Genomic DNA, 15,961 nt, shown 5'->3' with positions numbered 1-15,961 from the left:
TATTCTAGTAGCAATTGATTATTTTACAAAGTGGGTCGAAGCAGATTCTTTAATAGAAGTTGGGCAAAATGAAATAATTGATTTTATTGAGGAACATATATATAATCCATCGATTTGGAATTCTTCAAACATTAAGCACCGATCAATGGACTATATTTACTGGTCAGCGAATCAAGAATTTTGCAGCTTCGGGGATTATCAATATGGTTACTTCAATCCCCTACTATGCACAGGCCAATGGGCAAGTTGAGACAGCAAATAAAATTCTAACAAGTTTGATTAAAAAACATATCGGAAATAGACCTTGAACTTGGCATGAAACGTTAAGTCAAGTACTATGGACTTATCGAAATTCATTAAGAGGGTCGACAGGTACATCGCCCTATAGATTAGTGTATGGCCATGATGCTGTGCTACCATTGAAAATCAATCTTAACACTTTGAGGGTGTCAAGACAGAACGATTTGCCAATTGATGATTATTGGAATGTAATGTTTGATGAGTTGAATGAGATAGACGCAGAGCGAATATTGGCACTGGAAAACAAGATTTGACAAAACAAAGTATTGCACGAAGTTACAATCGTCGAATAAAGGAAAAATGCTTCAATATAGGTGAGTTGGTTTTAAAAGTTATTTTGCCAATGAAAAAGAAATCGAAAATTCTTGGCAAATGGTCCCATACTTGGGAAGACCCTTTCCAAGTGATAGGATTATATTCGGAAAATGCATATCGAATCCGGAAATGTAATCAATTCGATAAATGAAAAGTATTTGAAGCAATATCATTGTTTGTTAAATTAAAATTAAAGTGCATAAGTCTAAAATAGAGAAAACCATTACAAATACTAAAATTTAAGGCGAAGAAATATAAGGTGCCATGAGCTCTGCCAAGTCTGAGCATAGTTTTACCCTTTCATTGTCCAGGGCTGAAAGGGCCTCAGTGTGTCTTAATTCTTCATATTGGACCTTGTCAAGTTGTGTCTCATATTCTTTTTGTTTGGCCTCAATAGAAACGATTTCTTGCACATGTTGTTGTTGTTCTTGCTGAGCAGTGGCTAAAGGTGTAGCTATATCTGCCTTCCTTTTCCGAATTTTAGCTAGTCTTTCATTGGGCTGAGCCAATTCTGCTTCAAGCTTCCTTTCTTCATTGTCATAATGAGCTTGAACGGAGAGGGCCTGAGAAATTCTTAGATTGAATACTTCACGGAAAGCCTTGATTGGCTGTAGAGTTGCAGTATAGCTTTCAGATTCAATTTTAATTTGAGCCACTGTACCATTGATCTCTTGTAATTTTTCTTGGATAATTACACTCCTGTTGTCAACTTGTATAAACTGTTTGACTATGGCAAAGTATGAGGACGGGACATGGAGCTCAAGAGATGAACTTAAAATACTAGACAGAAGTTTGTTCAGGGATGCATTGTTGGTCCACTCGATGGGTGAATGGTCCAGGAGCTTGAAAAGTGATAGAAGTTGTTCTCAAGTATTAACATTTAGTTCGATTGAAGAACCAACAAGTATAGGAGTAGAAAGAGGCACCTTATCTTTCTGAATAGCTTGGTTCAGAATGCTGACCAGGTTAACCAGGTTGGCATTTGTGGATTCGGTAGAAACACCCAAACCTCTAGATCCCTGACTAGGGAAAGTTTGAAGTTCAGCTTGTTTGGAAGGACTAGAAGTTCTTTGAGGAGAAGAAAATGTTTCTATAACTCTAGATGAAGAATCTGAATCAAGACTAGTAGTTTCAGCAACCTGAGAGGGGGAGTCAGAAACAGGGGCTACTTGAAATTCAGAAGAAGGCGCAGCCTAGTTGGTTGGAGAGGCATGTCCAGTTCTCAAAGTTTGTGTTAGAGAGTGATGGGTGTGTTCCTTTTTTAAGTGTGGGCTAAGTTTTCAAAATGAGTTTATGGAAAAAATTTATTCCATTGACATTTTTATGATAATACAAAATTTCTTGAAAAATAACCTTGTATTTATAATATATAAATAATGTACAATGATATAAGCTTTTATATTATAAACAAAAAAACGTAAGATTAATTTGTTGTCGAATAATTTATTATTTATAAAGTAAGGATATGTATATTTTTTCAAAAGAAGTTATGAAAAGGAATTTAAAATAAGTTTTTAAATGTATTTTATTTTATTTTATCATTTTTTATTTATTATTTACGACACCAAAAAATATAGTTTTAAATTAAGTCATCATTATAAGAAATTTAAATAGGTATTTAAAATTAATTTTAGTGACTAGGTAAAGAAATTTTTACCATGTTTAATTCATAAATGATGGAGAAATAAGTTTTAAAATATAATATTTAATTAATCAAAAGTTTTTTACAATTATTTTTATAATTTAATTTGATACATTATTCGTGTAAAATAATTTTATACGTACATCTAATTACGTAAGATCATATAGTAAAAATAACTATATTTTGTATTGATTATGTGAATAATCATAAAAAAAATAAACATTATTACACGATAGTGTAAAATATTTTACATTGTCAATGTATCTCCAAAGATCCAATATATTTGCACGTAAATTTATATAAAATTTGAAAATCAAAACGTAAAGAAAGAGATATATGAAAAAAAAGTGAGATTTAAATTTAAATTAGAGGAAAATTTGGAAAAAAGAAAAAGTTGGACAATTATTAAAATAATTGGGAGGTTAATACTATTTTTTAATTTTATCGAAACTTTCTAAAATATTAAAGTGGGTGGACACGGTAAACCTTTGATTTTATCTATATTATTGGACCAAACCTACTTTTAATTATTTCATGGACCAACAAAATATTTAGGCTAAATTTAAACTCAAAATTCTGACTAAAATAAAATATATTTAAAAACTTATTTTAAATACCTATTTAAATTCCTTATCATGATTTTCTTTGAAAAAAAAATCGTTACTTTATAAATAATGAATTATTCGACAACAAATTAATCCTACGTTTCTTTATTTATAATATAAAAGTTTATTGTATCATTACACATTATTCATATGTTACAAACATAGTTTATCTTTAGTCACAAAAAAAAAAACAGTTTATCTTTTAAGCAATTAGTTTTTATATTATCATAAAAATATAAATCGAATTTTTTTCTATAAATTAACATTAAAAACCTAGTCCACACATAAAAATAATTTGGCTAGCCCATAAAAAAGTCACGGTAGCATTACCCTTTCTTTTATTGATTCTCTTTAGTCCTTTGTGGCATGTGTAGTAGCTTCTTCCAATTAAAAATTTCAAATTGATTTCTGATCTCCTTTTCGAAAGTATAAATCAAGCTCATTTTATTCTCCTAATTATTTTTTTAATTTTAAAATAAGCCAGAATTTAAATGTATATTTTATTTTGGAAAATATAAAAAATAAAATTTCTTTATTTAAAAGTAAAAATAATTAAAATAAAATTTTTAATTTTTAATTATTTTTCTTAAAAATAATATACTGATAGCTAAAGATAAAATAGGATTTTTTCTTTTCTCTGGAATCCAAAGAATCACTGTAGTATTAAAATCGGTCACTTATAGAGTTATAGTTGCTCGTCATATGAGGCTTGGTTCAAGTGGCACGTGTGTCTTCCAAACAACCACATTAAAAGCTAGAATCTGAGTGTGTAAAACTGTGAATGTATAGTGTACGTGTTGTATTATGACAAAAAAAAAAAAGGTTATTGTTAGCTCTTTCCTTAGTACTGGAAGCCCAAAACTTATATTTTGAACTCTGCAAAGATAAATTTGGAAACAATTTCAAGAAAAATAGAGTGAACGAATTAGTTGTCAAGAAGATTGCACAATTTAATATGGAACTGTGTAACTTCAGCCAGCTACTGTTATCTTAATTCTTGGAATAAGCATGCAATGTTATCTTGAGAGTACTCTTTAGGTACTCTTCAGGTTTGACTTTAATTTCTACTAACTCGTAGGAGTTCTAAAACTTCAAAATATTTTGCATGCTGTATGTTGTATTTTATCTTTTAACATTCTTACAGTTAGGACTTATCTACAAAATTAGTGGACATGGAGAGTTGGCCAAAGCTTATTTCCTGGAAGGGAAAGACACATCTTACTCTCTACATTTGCTTTCTTTTATCATTGCATTTTGCTCCAAACTAGGTATTTTACCCATTGTAACCTCTTATCCCTTATTTATTTATTTATAAAATTCTTAAATTCTTATCACAATCATGATTGTTCTATTTATAGTTATAAAATTCAGATTTCAAATTGACCAAATCAGGACAATGAATCACTAAATGGAAAAGTATACTTCAACCAGTAAATTATAATCGAATCGTTTAAATTAAAAATAATAATTTATTTTCAATTATGTATTATATTAGAAAAAAGCTAACACATAATAAAGAACACTTAGTATTGTAATTGCCAAGTTGGCATTCTTCTTCAAGACCCTTTGTATCAACAATCAAATATCAAATTGAATTGATTAGGTCCAATTTATCATTTTTTCAATCAAACTGACTACTGATCCAGTTTGGGCTAGATAACTATATATAGTTCTATTTATTAATTTGTTTTACTCAATTATTCAATTAAATTCACAAGTACAAAAGTTTGTACATAAGATCATTACTAATTTTTTGTGTTAACGTCATTCTAAGTAATAAAGGTTATATGCTCTTTTTTTTTCTACAACATAGTTTTATTTTTTATAAATAATATTTAATTAATTATATTTCCATTTTTTTCTATTTAGTCTTTCTATGTGTTTACAATATAATTTTTTATCCGTACGTTGAACAAATCTCAATCTATTTTATTATTAAATAGATTAACAAAATAAAACAAAAATAGCAAGAGTACATATGAGTTTAATATATATGAGTACATAAGAGTACATAAGAATACACAGAAATAAGTAGTATTTTATTTTTGGGAAATAATTATTTTTTTAATTTATATTTAAAAAAATTCTTGTTAAATATGACTTATTCCGGTGTATTCGTATATTTTCTAAGACGATAATCATAGTTGTCATTGTTAAATATGACTTGTTTTCTTAATTTATAATTAAAAAAATCGTATTTAAAGAATTAAAGTCTAAAAATCTTATTTAGGAAAATAATAATTTTTTTATTTTATTTTTGAAAAAAATTCTGTGATTTGTTAGGAAAAATTTATATTGAGAAAAGAGAATGGAATTCAGCAGAAAAGGAACTTCAAAATGCCAAGCAGATTTTAAGGGATAGCAATACAACTTTATGTTGTTCTAAGTGTAAATTAATCTTTGATGTGACACTTAATCAGTACTATGAAGATTTGCATCAAAGTAAATATAAGACCTGTGTGAAGTGAAGAGCTTTAGTTCTGAGCATATATCTTTTTACGGGACTAAATTAGATCTTCTTGAATAAAAAAATTCTGTTTGCTATCCTGAAGATGGTAGTCTCAAAACAGCAGCGGTAGATGTCATCTATGATTTTGCAGGGACTTCTTGTATTTGCTTTACAATAAACGAAGCAACTTAAAATGTAATAATGGAACTCACGAAAGAAGGAAGAAGGTAGCTGGCATTGGCATTGGCATTGTATTGAAATCGAAGTTTTAGAAGGCAGACTTCTTAGCGATTTCATAAACTTTAAATGGGAGTTTGTCCGGAAGAAACTTTTGATGAAGCTGCTCGCTCGATTAGGTAGTACTTATGACTGCCATTTCATTTTTTAGGAATGTTATATACATGAATGAACCTGTGTTTTACAATTTTTTTAATAATAAAAATAATTGATAAGAAGTAATACAATTAAAAAAGGTGTACATAAAAAAAGTAGTGCAAACATCATTTCATTCTTTCGCTCCTGCTAGCATTGTTGGATACATCTGATCACCTTTCTGAGGTCTAAGTTGTGTACTTGTTTTGTTGTGGCATAGAGTTATTTGCTTCCTTTTTAAACACAACTGTAGTTGAATCTCAGTGAGATGCTTTGCATATGTTGGAGATGAAACACAGAAAATTCTTTTGAAGAGTACTAAAAGAAATATGTTTGTACTATTGGAATATCTATAATTCCAAGGCTACAACTACAAGGTATTTACATTGTACTAAGTTGCTAGTATTTCTTATACTTGAAGACTGCATGTGTCCTACCTTCATATGCGTCGATAATAGCAATTTGGCATCCAAAATGTGCTTTAGAATTAACTTGTTATTTTGGTTTTGTTTTGCACATTTTGTGCTTGGAAGAAGACCCCTGATAATTGTTGACAGGGACATCTATCGATCAGATTTTACTGAAGGACAATCACTTCTATAGAATTGATGATTGCTGAGAACCCAGTAATAAAAATATTTAGTAAATTGTTATCTCAAAAGAAAAAAAGCCTTCAGTAAATTGTCGTTGTTTTTATTTAGTTATGCATGCAGTTTTGGGAATTTAACTATTATAAGTAAGATTGATGTACTTCTAAGTTCTAAGATTCTGATTTTACCTTACAGGAATATTTTTCAGAATGAATCTTGCGTTAGCCTTAAAGATCTAGCTTCTTGGCTGATGGTGGCATTTGTACTCTCCCGTGAGGTTTCCGATATTTTTCATAAGGTCACCGCTCTCTTCACATTTACCACTCGTTGGCAATGTTTTTCACTTTATTGGTTTAATATGCTAGTTGAATTACCATAATCTTTCGTTTTAATAGTGTATTTATTCTAGTAGAGTAGTAGTGTAGATTACTTCTTCAGAGTTTTTAATGCATCAGTCAAACAATAATTGAATCTAAACTTTATATATGGCCTATATATATAACACGCTGCTATAGCGTCTATCTACTATCATATTGATTATCTTAATCCTGATTTAGAGGTTGATATGGTTTCATCCCTTGCTCTTTTATCATCTGAACTGACCTTAGTCAAATGTTGATACTGCAACAGGTGTCTCAGTTACTTGCTGTGACATATGTTGTTTCTGACTCGAGAGAGCAACTTTCTCTGCCATATATTAGCAAAAGTTTGGGTGAAAATGCTTGGGCTTCGTATTTCCACCAAGCGTCCATTGGAACTCATGATACTCACTCATCTCATCTAACTGGAAGATGCAAGGTACAACCCCTTGTCTTTGGTCAATTATTGTGCATAGTTTTTTCAGTAATACTTGTTCCTTTGTCTCAGTGTCCTTTATTTGACTTAAAACAATTCTCATTACATCTAACTAAGCTATGTATGTACATCATGAAATGGTTAAGAGTCCAACCTAGATGGCACAAGAATTTTATTCAATGGCTTAGAAACCTGATCATTTAGTTAATCAATAATGAGTGACTGCTATCACTCAAACCTTGTAACTGTATATTAATTACTACTTACTTGTTCCTTTTTTTTTTTTTACTTTTAAATTTTTAATTGCACCATCCAGATGAAATTCATCCGCCAATACTTCCCAAGTATAAAATTTTAAGAGATTGGTCGTGTCCATGGGGTTCGACAGCCTTAGATGAAGTAGTTCCAGCATTCAAAGATATTTTAAAAGAGGATTATTCGCGAGAATTGGAAAAACATACATCTGAACAGCAGCAGCTGTGGTGGAACCATAGGAAAACGCTTAATCAACGTCTTCGTCAATTGCTAAGGTGTGCTACCCTCTATATGATCTTCTGAGTTGTCTTGTCTGGCATTAACTTCGGTTAACGGGCTCTCTTATTGTTAAGCATATTTTGCATGAAGCTCCATAGTTATTGAGACAATCACTTTATCAAATTTTTATTAAAAGATCTAGAAACTAAAAGCACCACTATGCGCAACGACAGTCACGGACATGATGAAGTAAGTTTGAATTTTAAGAAATTAACTGTTATGTGTATCCCTCAACTATTGTCACGGACATGACTAGAGCGTCGAAGTGTCTTTGCAGGTGACACCCCCTTCTTCCACAACGAAAGCTCGGCAGCTCGGCAGACCGGATCCAAACGCGATCGTGATCGAAGCGTTCCCAGTCCTACATATTCCACCCGAATCGTCCGGTAATCGCACAACCGAACAACTACCTTCGTACATGGGTCGATATTAGCAATTTGGCATCCAAGATGTGCTTTAGAATTAACTTGTTATTTTGGTTTTGTTTTGCACATTTTGTGCTTGGAAGAAGACCCCTGATAATTGTTGACAGGGACATCTATCGATCAGATTTTACTGAAGGACAATCACTTCTATAGAATTGATGATTGCTGAGAACCCAGTAATGAAAATATTTAGTAAATTGTTATCTCAAAAGAAAAGAAGCCTTCAGTAAATTGTCGTTGTTTTTATTTAGTTATGCATGCAGTTTTGGGAATATAACTAATATAAGTAAGATTAATGGATTTCTAAGTTTTAAGATTCTGATTTACCATACAGGAATATTTTTCAGAATGAATCTTGCATTAGCCTTAAGAGCAACTCCAATGATTGTTTTTTTTGAGTCCCTATTACTGTGCTTGTCAGTAAAAATAGGAACCGACCATTGGAGTGAGAGAAGAAGAAATGCTTTCTCTTGGATCAAGAGAAGGGAGTCCCTCTGAATGGGGACTCCTATTATCAAGTAATAACTTGCCATTTGACAAGTTATTTAAAAAATAAATAAATTTTAATTAATTAAATAATTATATTAAATAATTAAATAATAATTAATTCAGTAATAATTATAATAATTAATTAAATTAAATAATTAAATTTTTATTTAATTAATAATTTATATTAAATAATTAATTAAATAATTATATTATATAATTAAATAATAATTAATTTAATAATAATTATAATGACTAATTAAATTAAATATTGATAATTTTATTTAATTAATAATTTATATTAAATAATTAACAAATAATTAATTAAGTAATTAAATTATAATTAATTTACTAATAATTATAATAATTAAATAATTAAATATTTATTTAATTAATAATTTACATTAATTATTTATATCATAATTAATATTAAATATTATTTATATTTATATTATTATATTAATTTAGCCGTTGTAAAAATAGCCGTTAGAAACTAGTCGTTACTATGTTACCGTTATTATTAATAAATTAATATTTTGTTACTCTATATATACCACTTAGATACACTTGTATTCTCACACTCTCTACAACTCTTCTTCATCTTCTTCTAAGTTTACAAAATCATCATTCTGCTACTATTATTTTTTGTTCGGAAAAATGGATCCAAACCAACTCAACTCTTTCTTCAATTACTTACAAAACTTTCCTCAAATTCCAAATACCCAACAATCTCAAACCTCAAACTCTCAAGTTCCAAATCAAAACTTCATACTACCAAATACATTTCAAAATCCAAATCCACAAAATTTCTCTAATTTCAATTTTCAAACTCCTTATAATAATCAATTTCCTATATTCCAACCACAAAATCAAAATTCACAAACACCCCATTTACCATTTTCATCCATATTTAACCCTTCTATCGGAAATGTTACTCCAACTTCCTTGCCATTTCCAACTCAATTTAGTGCATCAAGACATAACTCATCTGGTGTTGGTGGCTCTTCTAACCCATCCTCTCAGACTCCTATACAATCTAGTCCAAATTCGCAATATTCAGATTTTGCCAACCCTCATGGATTAGATGCTATCGACCTCAATGATGATATTGAAGATCGGAGGCAAGATAGTATTCAACACTGGCATTGGAAAGAGGATGAGATGTTGATCAGTGCATGGTTAAATATTTCAACTGACCCTGTAGTTGGTACCGATCAAAAGGGGGAAACATTTTGGAGTCGAATTCATAGCTACTGTGTAGAATTTTGCACCGACATGACAAGGGGGGTAGTTGCATGTAAGAAACGATGGTATAAGATCAACAAGGCTGTTGCACAATTTGCTGGTTGCTACGGTCAAGCTAGTCGAAACATAAGGAGTGGTTCGAACGCTGATGATATAAAGGAGTTGGCTTATAAACTTTATTCCACAAATTATGGTCAAAAGTTCACTTTTGAGAGGCATTGGAACATGCTTCGATTGGAGCAAAAATGGAGAAGCCAACTACCTACACAGAGTGGCGGCTCAAAGAGAACCAAGGTTAGTGCAACAGGAGCATACTCATCCTCATCAAACCCAGAAACACCGTTGGCTGACGAACCCGGTGTGGACTCTCCCGTTCGCCCAGAAGGATCAAAGAAGAGCAAGCGAAGAGGTAAGGGAAAAGCACAGATGTCTGAAGATTTTAGCGAAAGAAAATCATCGGTTGTCAAAAAATTATCTCTCATGGAAGATATTAAGAATGTTAGAGAAAAGGAACTAATGGAAAGGGAAAAAGAAAGAGAAGAGGAGAAGGAACATAGAGCAAAGATGATGGCAATCAAAGAGAAGGAGATACAAATTCAAGCGGCAATGAAAGAACAAGAATTACAAACTCAGAGGTATATTAAAGAAATGGAGATAAAAGCAAAAGAAAGGGAAATGGATATGCAAATACTTAATGCTGACACGTCTACAATGAGTGAGAAACGACGAGCTCTTCATGAGATTGCATGTGAGAAAATAATGGCCAAGTGGTTTACTTAATGGTTCCTTTTATTCGTAGAGTTATGTAGTTTGTTCTTATTTATTTATTGCGTATTACTGGTATGTGATGTAGTTTGTTTTATTTATTTCTGATGTAAGATTTGAAATTAGTCAATATTATTGTGTCGTTGTTGTTCATTAAAGTGACCGTTGCAAAACTAGCCGTTAATTAGCCGTTGCAAAACTAGCCGTTAAGTAGCCGTTAAGAAAAACTAGCCGTTGCAAAACTAGCCGTTGCAAAACTAGCCGTTACAAAACTAGCCGTTGCAAAACTAGCCGTTAATTAGCCGTTGCAAAACTAGCTGTTAAGTAGCCGTTAAGAAAAACTAGCCGTTGAAAAACTAGCCGTTGCAAAACTAGCCGTTGCAAAACTAGCCGTTAAGGTACTTATTGCAGACACACTTATAAATATCAACTATCAATGACTCCACAACTCCACTTCAACTCTTGTTTCCCACATCGACAGAGAACTAAAAATTACATTTCTCCATATGGCTAGAAATTTTGATGATATGTTCAATGAGGCTTTGTATGGCAAAAGAAGACGGCAAGATAACACACTCATAGATAGTTGGATCGATGAGTATTTACTCGAAGATTCAGAAGAAGAAGATATCGATAGAAGCCCTATCCCAATTCCTCGTAGATGGATCAACAGAGATCGAGAAGCAGGACATGATCGCCTTTTCCAAGATTACTTTGCAGATGAACCGGTGTATAATGCTGACATTTTCCGACGGAGATTTCGAATGAGAAGAGATGTGTTCCTTCGGATAGTAGACGCTCTCTCAAACGTCTATCCGTATTTCCAACAGAGGGTTGATGCAACTGGAAGAAGAGGCTTGTCGCCACTTCAGAAATGTACCGCTGCGATACGGATGTTAGCATATGGCGTTGCAGCTGATGCTGTTGATGATTATGTGCGCATAGGCGAGAGCACTACAATCGAATGCTTGGAAAAATTTGTTGAAGGTGTCATTTCCGTGTTCCAGGATGAATACTTGCGAAAACCTAATCCAAATGACGTACAACGCCTGCTACAAATGGCGGAAGGTCGTGGCTTCCCTGGCATGTTGGGTAGCATTGACTGCATGCATTGGCAATGGAAAAATTGTCCAAAGGCATGGAAATGTATGTACATGAGTGGTTATCGTGGGGTTGCAACCATAGTACTTGAGGTTGTAGCATCTTCAGACCTTTGGATATGGCATGCATTCTTTGGAGTTTCTGGTTCGAATAATGATATCAACGTGTTAGATCGTTCTCCAGTGTTTGATGATATTCTAAATGACCGTGCTCCGGAGGTAAATTATACAATTAATGGTAATAATTATACAATGGGATACTATTTAGCAGATGGTATTTATCCTGAATGGGCCACATTTGTCAAATCAATCTCAAAGCCACAAGGTGAAAAACGCAAGTTATTTGCACAATACCAAGAAGGGCAAAGAAAAGATGTGGAACGAGCATTCGGAGTGTTGCAAGCACGCTTTGCAATTATACGTGGTCCAGCTCGTTTTTGGGAAAAGAAAAAGCTTGCCAACATAATGAGAGCTTGTATTATATTGCATAATATGATTGTTGAGGATGAAAGAGACAGCTATGCAGGAAATTTTGCTCAAGGCTTAGAGTATGATGATGTTGAAAATGGCTTATCACAACCTCAGCTGGGAGAGGAAGATTTTGCACCATACCATCAATTTCTCCAAAGAAATGCCCAACTTCGAAATAGGCAGCAGCATAGACAATTGAAGGAGGACTTGATTGAACACATATGGCAATTTCACAATGCTTGTCGTCAACTATAGAGTTTAATTATGTTTTTCTTTGTATTAAGTAATTTTACAAATTAGTGTAACCCCGAATTCATCTATTGTGTATTATTGTTATATATGAATCTATTTAATATTAATATATTTTAATAGTAAATTATTTTTAAATTTAAATATTTAAATTTTATTATTAAAAAAAATTAATTACATTAATTACAAGTTTTTTAATTAATTAATTAAGTGGGACCACAACAGGGACTAAAGTTAGTTCCTCCTAATGGAGAAGAGAGAGATGCTTTGAGTTCCTATTTACTGTTTATGACGCAAAAGCTGATGTGGAGTTACTTTTTATGACAGGTGGGCCATAAACAGGAACTGGGATGAGTTCCCTACTGGAGATGGTCTAAAGATCTAGCTTCTTGGCTGATGGTGGCATTTGTACTCTCCCGTGAGGTTCCCGATATTTTTCATAAGGTCACCTCTCTCTTCACGTTTACCACTCATTGGCAATGTTTTTCACTTTATTGGTTTAATATTCTAGTTGAATACCATAGTCTTTTGTTTTAATAGTGTATTTATTCTAGTAGAGTAGTAGTGTAGATTTCTTCTTCAGAGTTTTTAATGCATCAGTCAAGCAATAATTGAATCTAAACTTTGAAGTATATATGGCCTATATATATAACACGCTGCTGTAGCGTCTATGTACTATCATATTGATTATCTTAATCCTGATTTAGAGGTTGATATGGTTTCATTGCTTGCTTTTTTATCATCTGAACTGACCTCAGTCAAATGTTGATCCTGCAACAGGTGTCTCAATTACTTGCTGTGATATATGTTGTTTCTGAATCGAGAGAGCAACTTTCTCTGCCATATATTAGCAAAAGTTTGGGTGAAAATGCTTGGGCTTCGTATTTCCACCAAGCGTCCATTGGAACTCATGATACTCACTCATCTCGTCTAACTGGAAGATGCATGGTACAATCCCTTGTCTTTGGTCAATTATTGTGCATAGTTTTTTCAGTAATACTTGCTCCTTTGTCTCAGTGTCCTTTATTTGACTTAAAACAATTCTCATTACATCTAACTAAGCTATGTATGTACATCATGAAATGGTTAAGAGTCCAACCTAGATGGCACAAGAATTTTATTCAACGGGTTAGAAACCTGATCATTTAGTTAATCAATAATGAGTGACTGCTATCACTCAAACCTTGTAACTGTATATTAATTACTACTTACTTGTTCCTTTTTTTTTTTTTACTTTTAAATTTTTAATTGCACCATCCAGATGAAATTCATCCGCCAATACTTCCCAAGTATAAAATTTTAAGAGATTGGTCGTGTCCATGGGGTTCGACAGCCTTAGATGAAGTACCTCCAGCATTAAAAAATATTTTAAAAGAGGATTATTCGCGAGAATTGGAAGAAAATACATCTGAACAGCAGCAGCTGTGGTGGAACCATAGGAAAACGCTTAATCAACGTCTTCGTCAATTGCTAAGGTGTGCTACCCTCTATATGATCTTCTGAGTTGTCTTGTCTGGCATTAACTTCAGTTAACGGGCTCTCTTATTGATAAGCATACTTTGCATGAAGCTCCATAGTTATTGAGACAATCACTTTATCAAATTTTTATTAAAAGATCTAGAAACTAAAAGCACCACTATGCGCAACGACAGTCACGGACATGATGAAGTAAGTTTGAATTTTAAGAAATTAACTGTTATGTGTATCCCTCAACTATTGTCACACCTTACCATGCAGGGGCATTGAAGAATCGTGGTTTGGATCATGGAAATGCTTGCTTCTTGGAGAATTGTTAAATTGCAAGAATTTTGAGTCTCTGCTTGAGCATCTTGTGAAGGAGTTAAGATCTGAATGTAAATTGGAAGTTAACGAGGGCCTCGTCAGAGTTATTCTTGGAGGAACCAGACATGTTTGTGGACGAGAAAAGCTAAAGTGCAAGAAAGACTGCTATATTGCTAAAGTAGGCCATTGTGATCAAGGAATGAGTGGGATATTATTAAATGCCGCCGATGGTTTTGGGGTGTCATCTGATAAAGCTTTTCAACTGTTGAAGCAAGCATTGATTGAGCTGGACGCAGATAAGAATAGTAAAAGAGAGCCAATTATTCTTGTGTTAGATTATGAGCTGCAGGTAATTGTTCTCTGACATAAAACTAGTTAGGAATTAAATTTCGAGTTCTACTCTATGGATTAATTAAAGAGAAATGATATGTAGTGGGTAGAAAACGGAAGAAGAAAAAACAAGTGGTGGGGCATATTTCTGTGAGAGGGGTGCTGGTGTGTAGTGAAATAACATTGTGGTATCTTAAAATATTGTCTTCATTTATGATAGATGCTTCCGTGGGAAAACATTCCCATACTTAGACAACTTGAAGTATACCGGATGCCTTCTGTCAGCAGCATCTCTGCCTTGGGTGATACAGGAAGCAGATCCCAAAAGGAAGCTGGAAGAAAATGTCCCTCATTTCCCTCAATAGATCCTCTGCACGCCTTCTATATACTAAATCCAGATGGAACCGTCCCTGAATGTCAAAATGAATTTGAGATTTGGTTTAAAGAGAACAATTTGAAGGTATTTTGCAATTTGAAGTTGGCAGGAGAATAATTGGTTTATTTGTGTGTCTACTGAATCAAATTTTGTTACTCCACAGGGGAACACAGGTTTGGCACCAACCCAAAAATTATGGGCTTCTGCATTGGAGAAGCACGACCTTTTTATATACATCGGGCATGGAAGTGATACACTTTTGATAAAATATCACTAAATTTAAATATAACTATCAATCTCTTCTTATTACTGATGACGGTTGTGTTTTCACTTTTTCACAGGAACAAAGTACTTTAGCTTGGAAAATTTTCAGCATCTAAATAAATGTGGTGCTGTGGTGTTGTTAGGGTGCAACAGCGGTACCGTTTACTTGCAGGGTAACTGTGCACCGCTATGTATTCCCCTGCAATATCTTGCAGCCGGTTCTCCGGCTATTGTTGCTAATTTGTGGAAAATATCAGCAAAAGATATCAGTACATTTGGTAAATACTTGCTCGAGGCGTGGGTCAAGAAAAGATTTGAACTTGAAAAAGAATGCCCTAACAACAACTGTGATCACCCACCAACACTTGGAGCTTTCATAGGTCGTGCACGGGATGCTTGCGAACAAGAATTTATGACAGGTGCAGCACCTGTATGCTACGGTGTTCCTACTCGGATTTGTGTGAAGAAGAGAGTTTCGTCCATGGCCACTTGATACTCGTTGACTTAATCATCAAATCTTAGTGAGTGGTAAGGGTCTTGGGTATTATTTTGCTCGGGTGGTTGGATTTTTGGAGATATGTGTATGTTCTTTTTTGGTATTATAACGCGCCATCAAGCCCAAAAGAAAACAGAAAGACTAGAAATTAAGAATTAATCGAAGTAAAGAAACTGTGATACATTTTTCTCTCTAGGAGAATGTTTCTCTCACAATAGGAGAGTTTTCTAAGAACATATGATTCTTTTTTTTCACACTTAATTAAACATCACATAAACATATCTTTTGACTTATTCAGTACATTATACAAATCTTTAGCACTTCTTCTAGTAAAATCTAACCTAATATTTTTTATACAATATCCATCATT

The 15,961-nt window shown here is 32.9% G+C and overlaps 3 protein-coding genes across 4 annotated transcripts; all 3 read left to right on the top strand.

Moving 5' to 3' along the window:
- The first annotated feature begins 9,170 nt into the window (after window positions 1-9,170).
- LOC130980337 (glutathione S-transferase T3-like) lies at window positions 9,171-10,538 on the top strand. The gene has a single exon (XM_057904030.1). It carries the CDS (start codon window positions 9,171-9,173, stop codon window positions 10,536-10,538), a length of 1,368 nt encoding a protein of 455 aa, XP_057760013.1.
- A 491-nt stretch (window positions 10,539-11,029) lies between these two features.
- On the top strand, window positions 11,030-12,349 carry LOC130980336 (uncharacterized). The gene has a single exon (XM_057904029.1). The coding sequence runs from the start codon at window positions 11,030-11,032 to the stop codon at window positions 12,347-12,349; it is 1,320 nt and encodes a 439-aa protein (XP_057760012.1).
- A 561-nt stretch (window positions 12,350-12,910) lies between these two features.
- LOC130978966 (separase-like) lies at window positions 12,911-15,745 on the top strand. 2 transcript variants are annotated; one of them, XM_057902302.1, is made up of 6 exons: window positions 12,911-13,291; window positions 13,605-13,818; window positions 14,081-14,303; window positions 14,397-14,474; window positions 14,676-14,915; window positions 14,995-15,745. In XM_057902302.1, the coding sequence occupies exons 1-6, from the start codon at window positions 13,285-13,287 to the stop codon at window positions 15,106-15,108; spliced, it is 876 nt and encodes a 291-aa protein (XP_057758285.1). In that variant the 5' UTR covers window positions 12,911-13,284; the 3' UTR covers window positions 15,109-15,745. The 2 variants fall into 2 exon arrangements, with proteins under 2 accessions (XP_057758285.1, XP_057758284.1); XM_057902301.1 differs by having other exon boundaries at window positions 14,081-14,474.
- Window positions 15,746-15,961: the final 216 nt, after the last annotated feature.

This window comes from Arachis stenosperma, chromosome 5 (assembly GCF_014773155.1).
Source record: "Arachis stenosperma cultivar V10309 chromosome 5, arast.V10309.gnm1.PFL2, whole genome shotgun sequence".
In the NCBI taxonomy this organism is placed as follows: Eukaryota; Viridiplantae; Streptophyta; class Magnoliopsida; order Fabales; family Fabaceae; genus Arachis; species Arachis stenosperma.
The sequence above is the reverse complement of the archived record's forward strand: the minus strand, read 5'-3'. Positions and strand labels throughout refer to the sequence as shown.

Coding starts and splice junctions, on each gene's coding strand:
- LOC130980337 (XM_057904030.1), top strand. CDS start 9,171: ATGGATCCAAACCAACTCAACTCTTTCTTCAATTACTTACAAAACTTT.
- LOC130980336 (XM_057904029.1), top strand. CDS start 11,030: ATGGCTAGAAATTTTGATGATATGTTCAATGAGGCTTTGTATGGCAAA.
- LOC130978966 (XM_057902301.1), top strand. Junction 14,475..14,675: donor TGTTAGATTATGAGCTGCAG/GTAATTGTTCTC, acceptor CATTTATGATAG/ATGCTTCCGTGGGAAAACAT. Junction 14,916..14,994: donor TTAAAGAGAACAATTTGAAG/GTATTTTGCAAT, acceptor GTTACTCCACAG/GGGAACACAGGTTTGGCACC.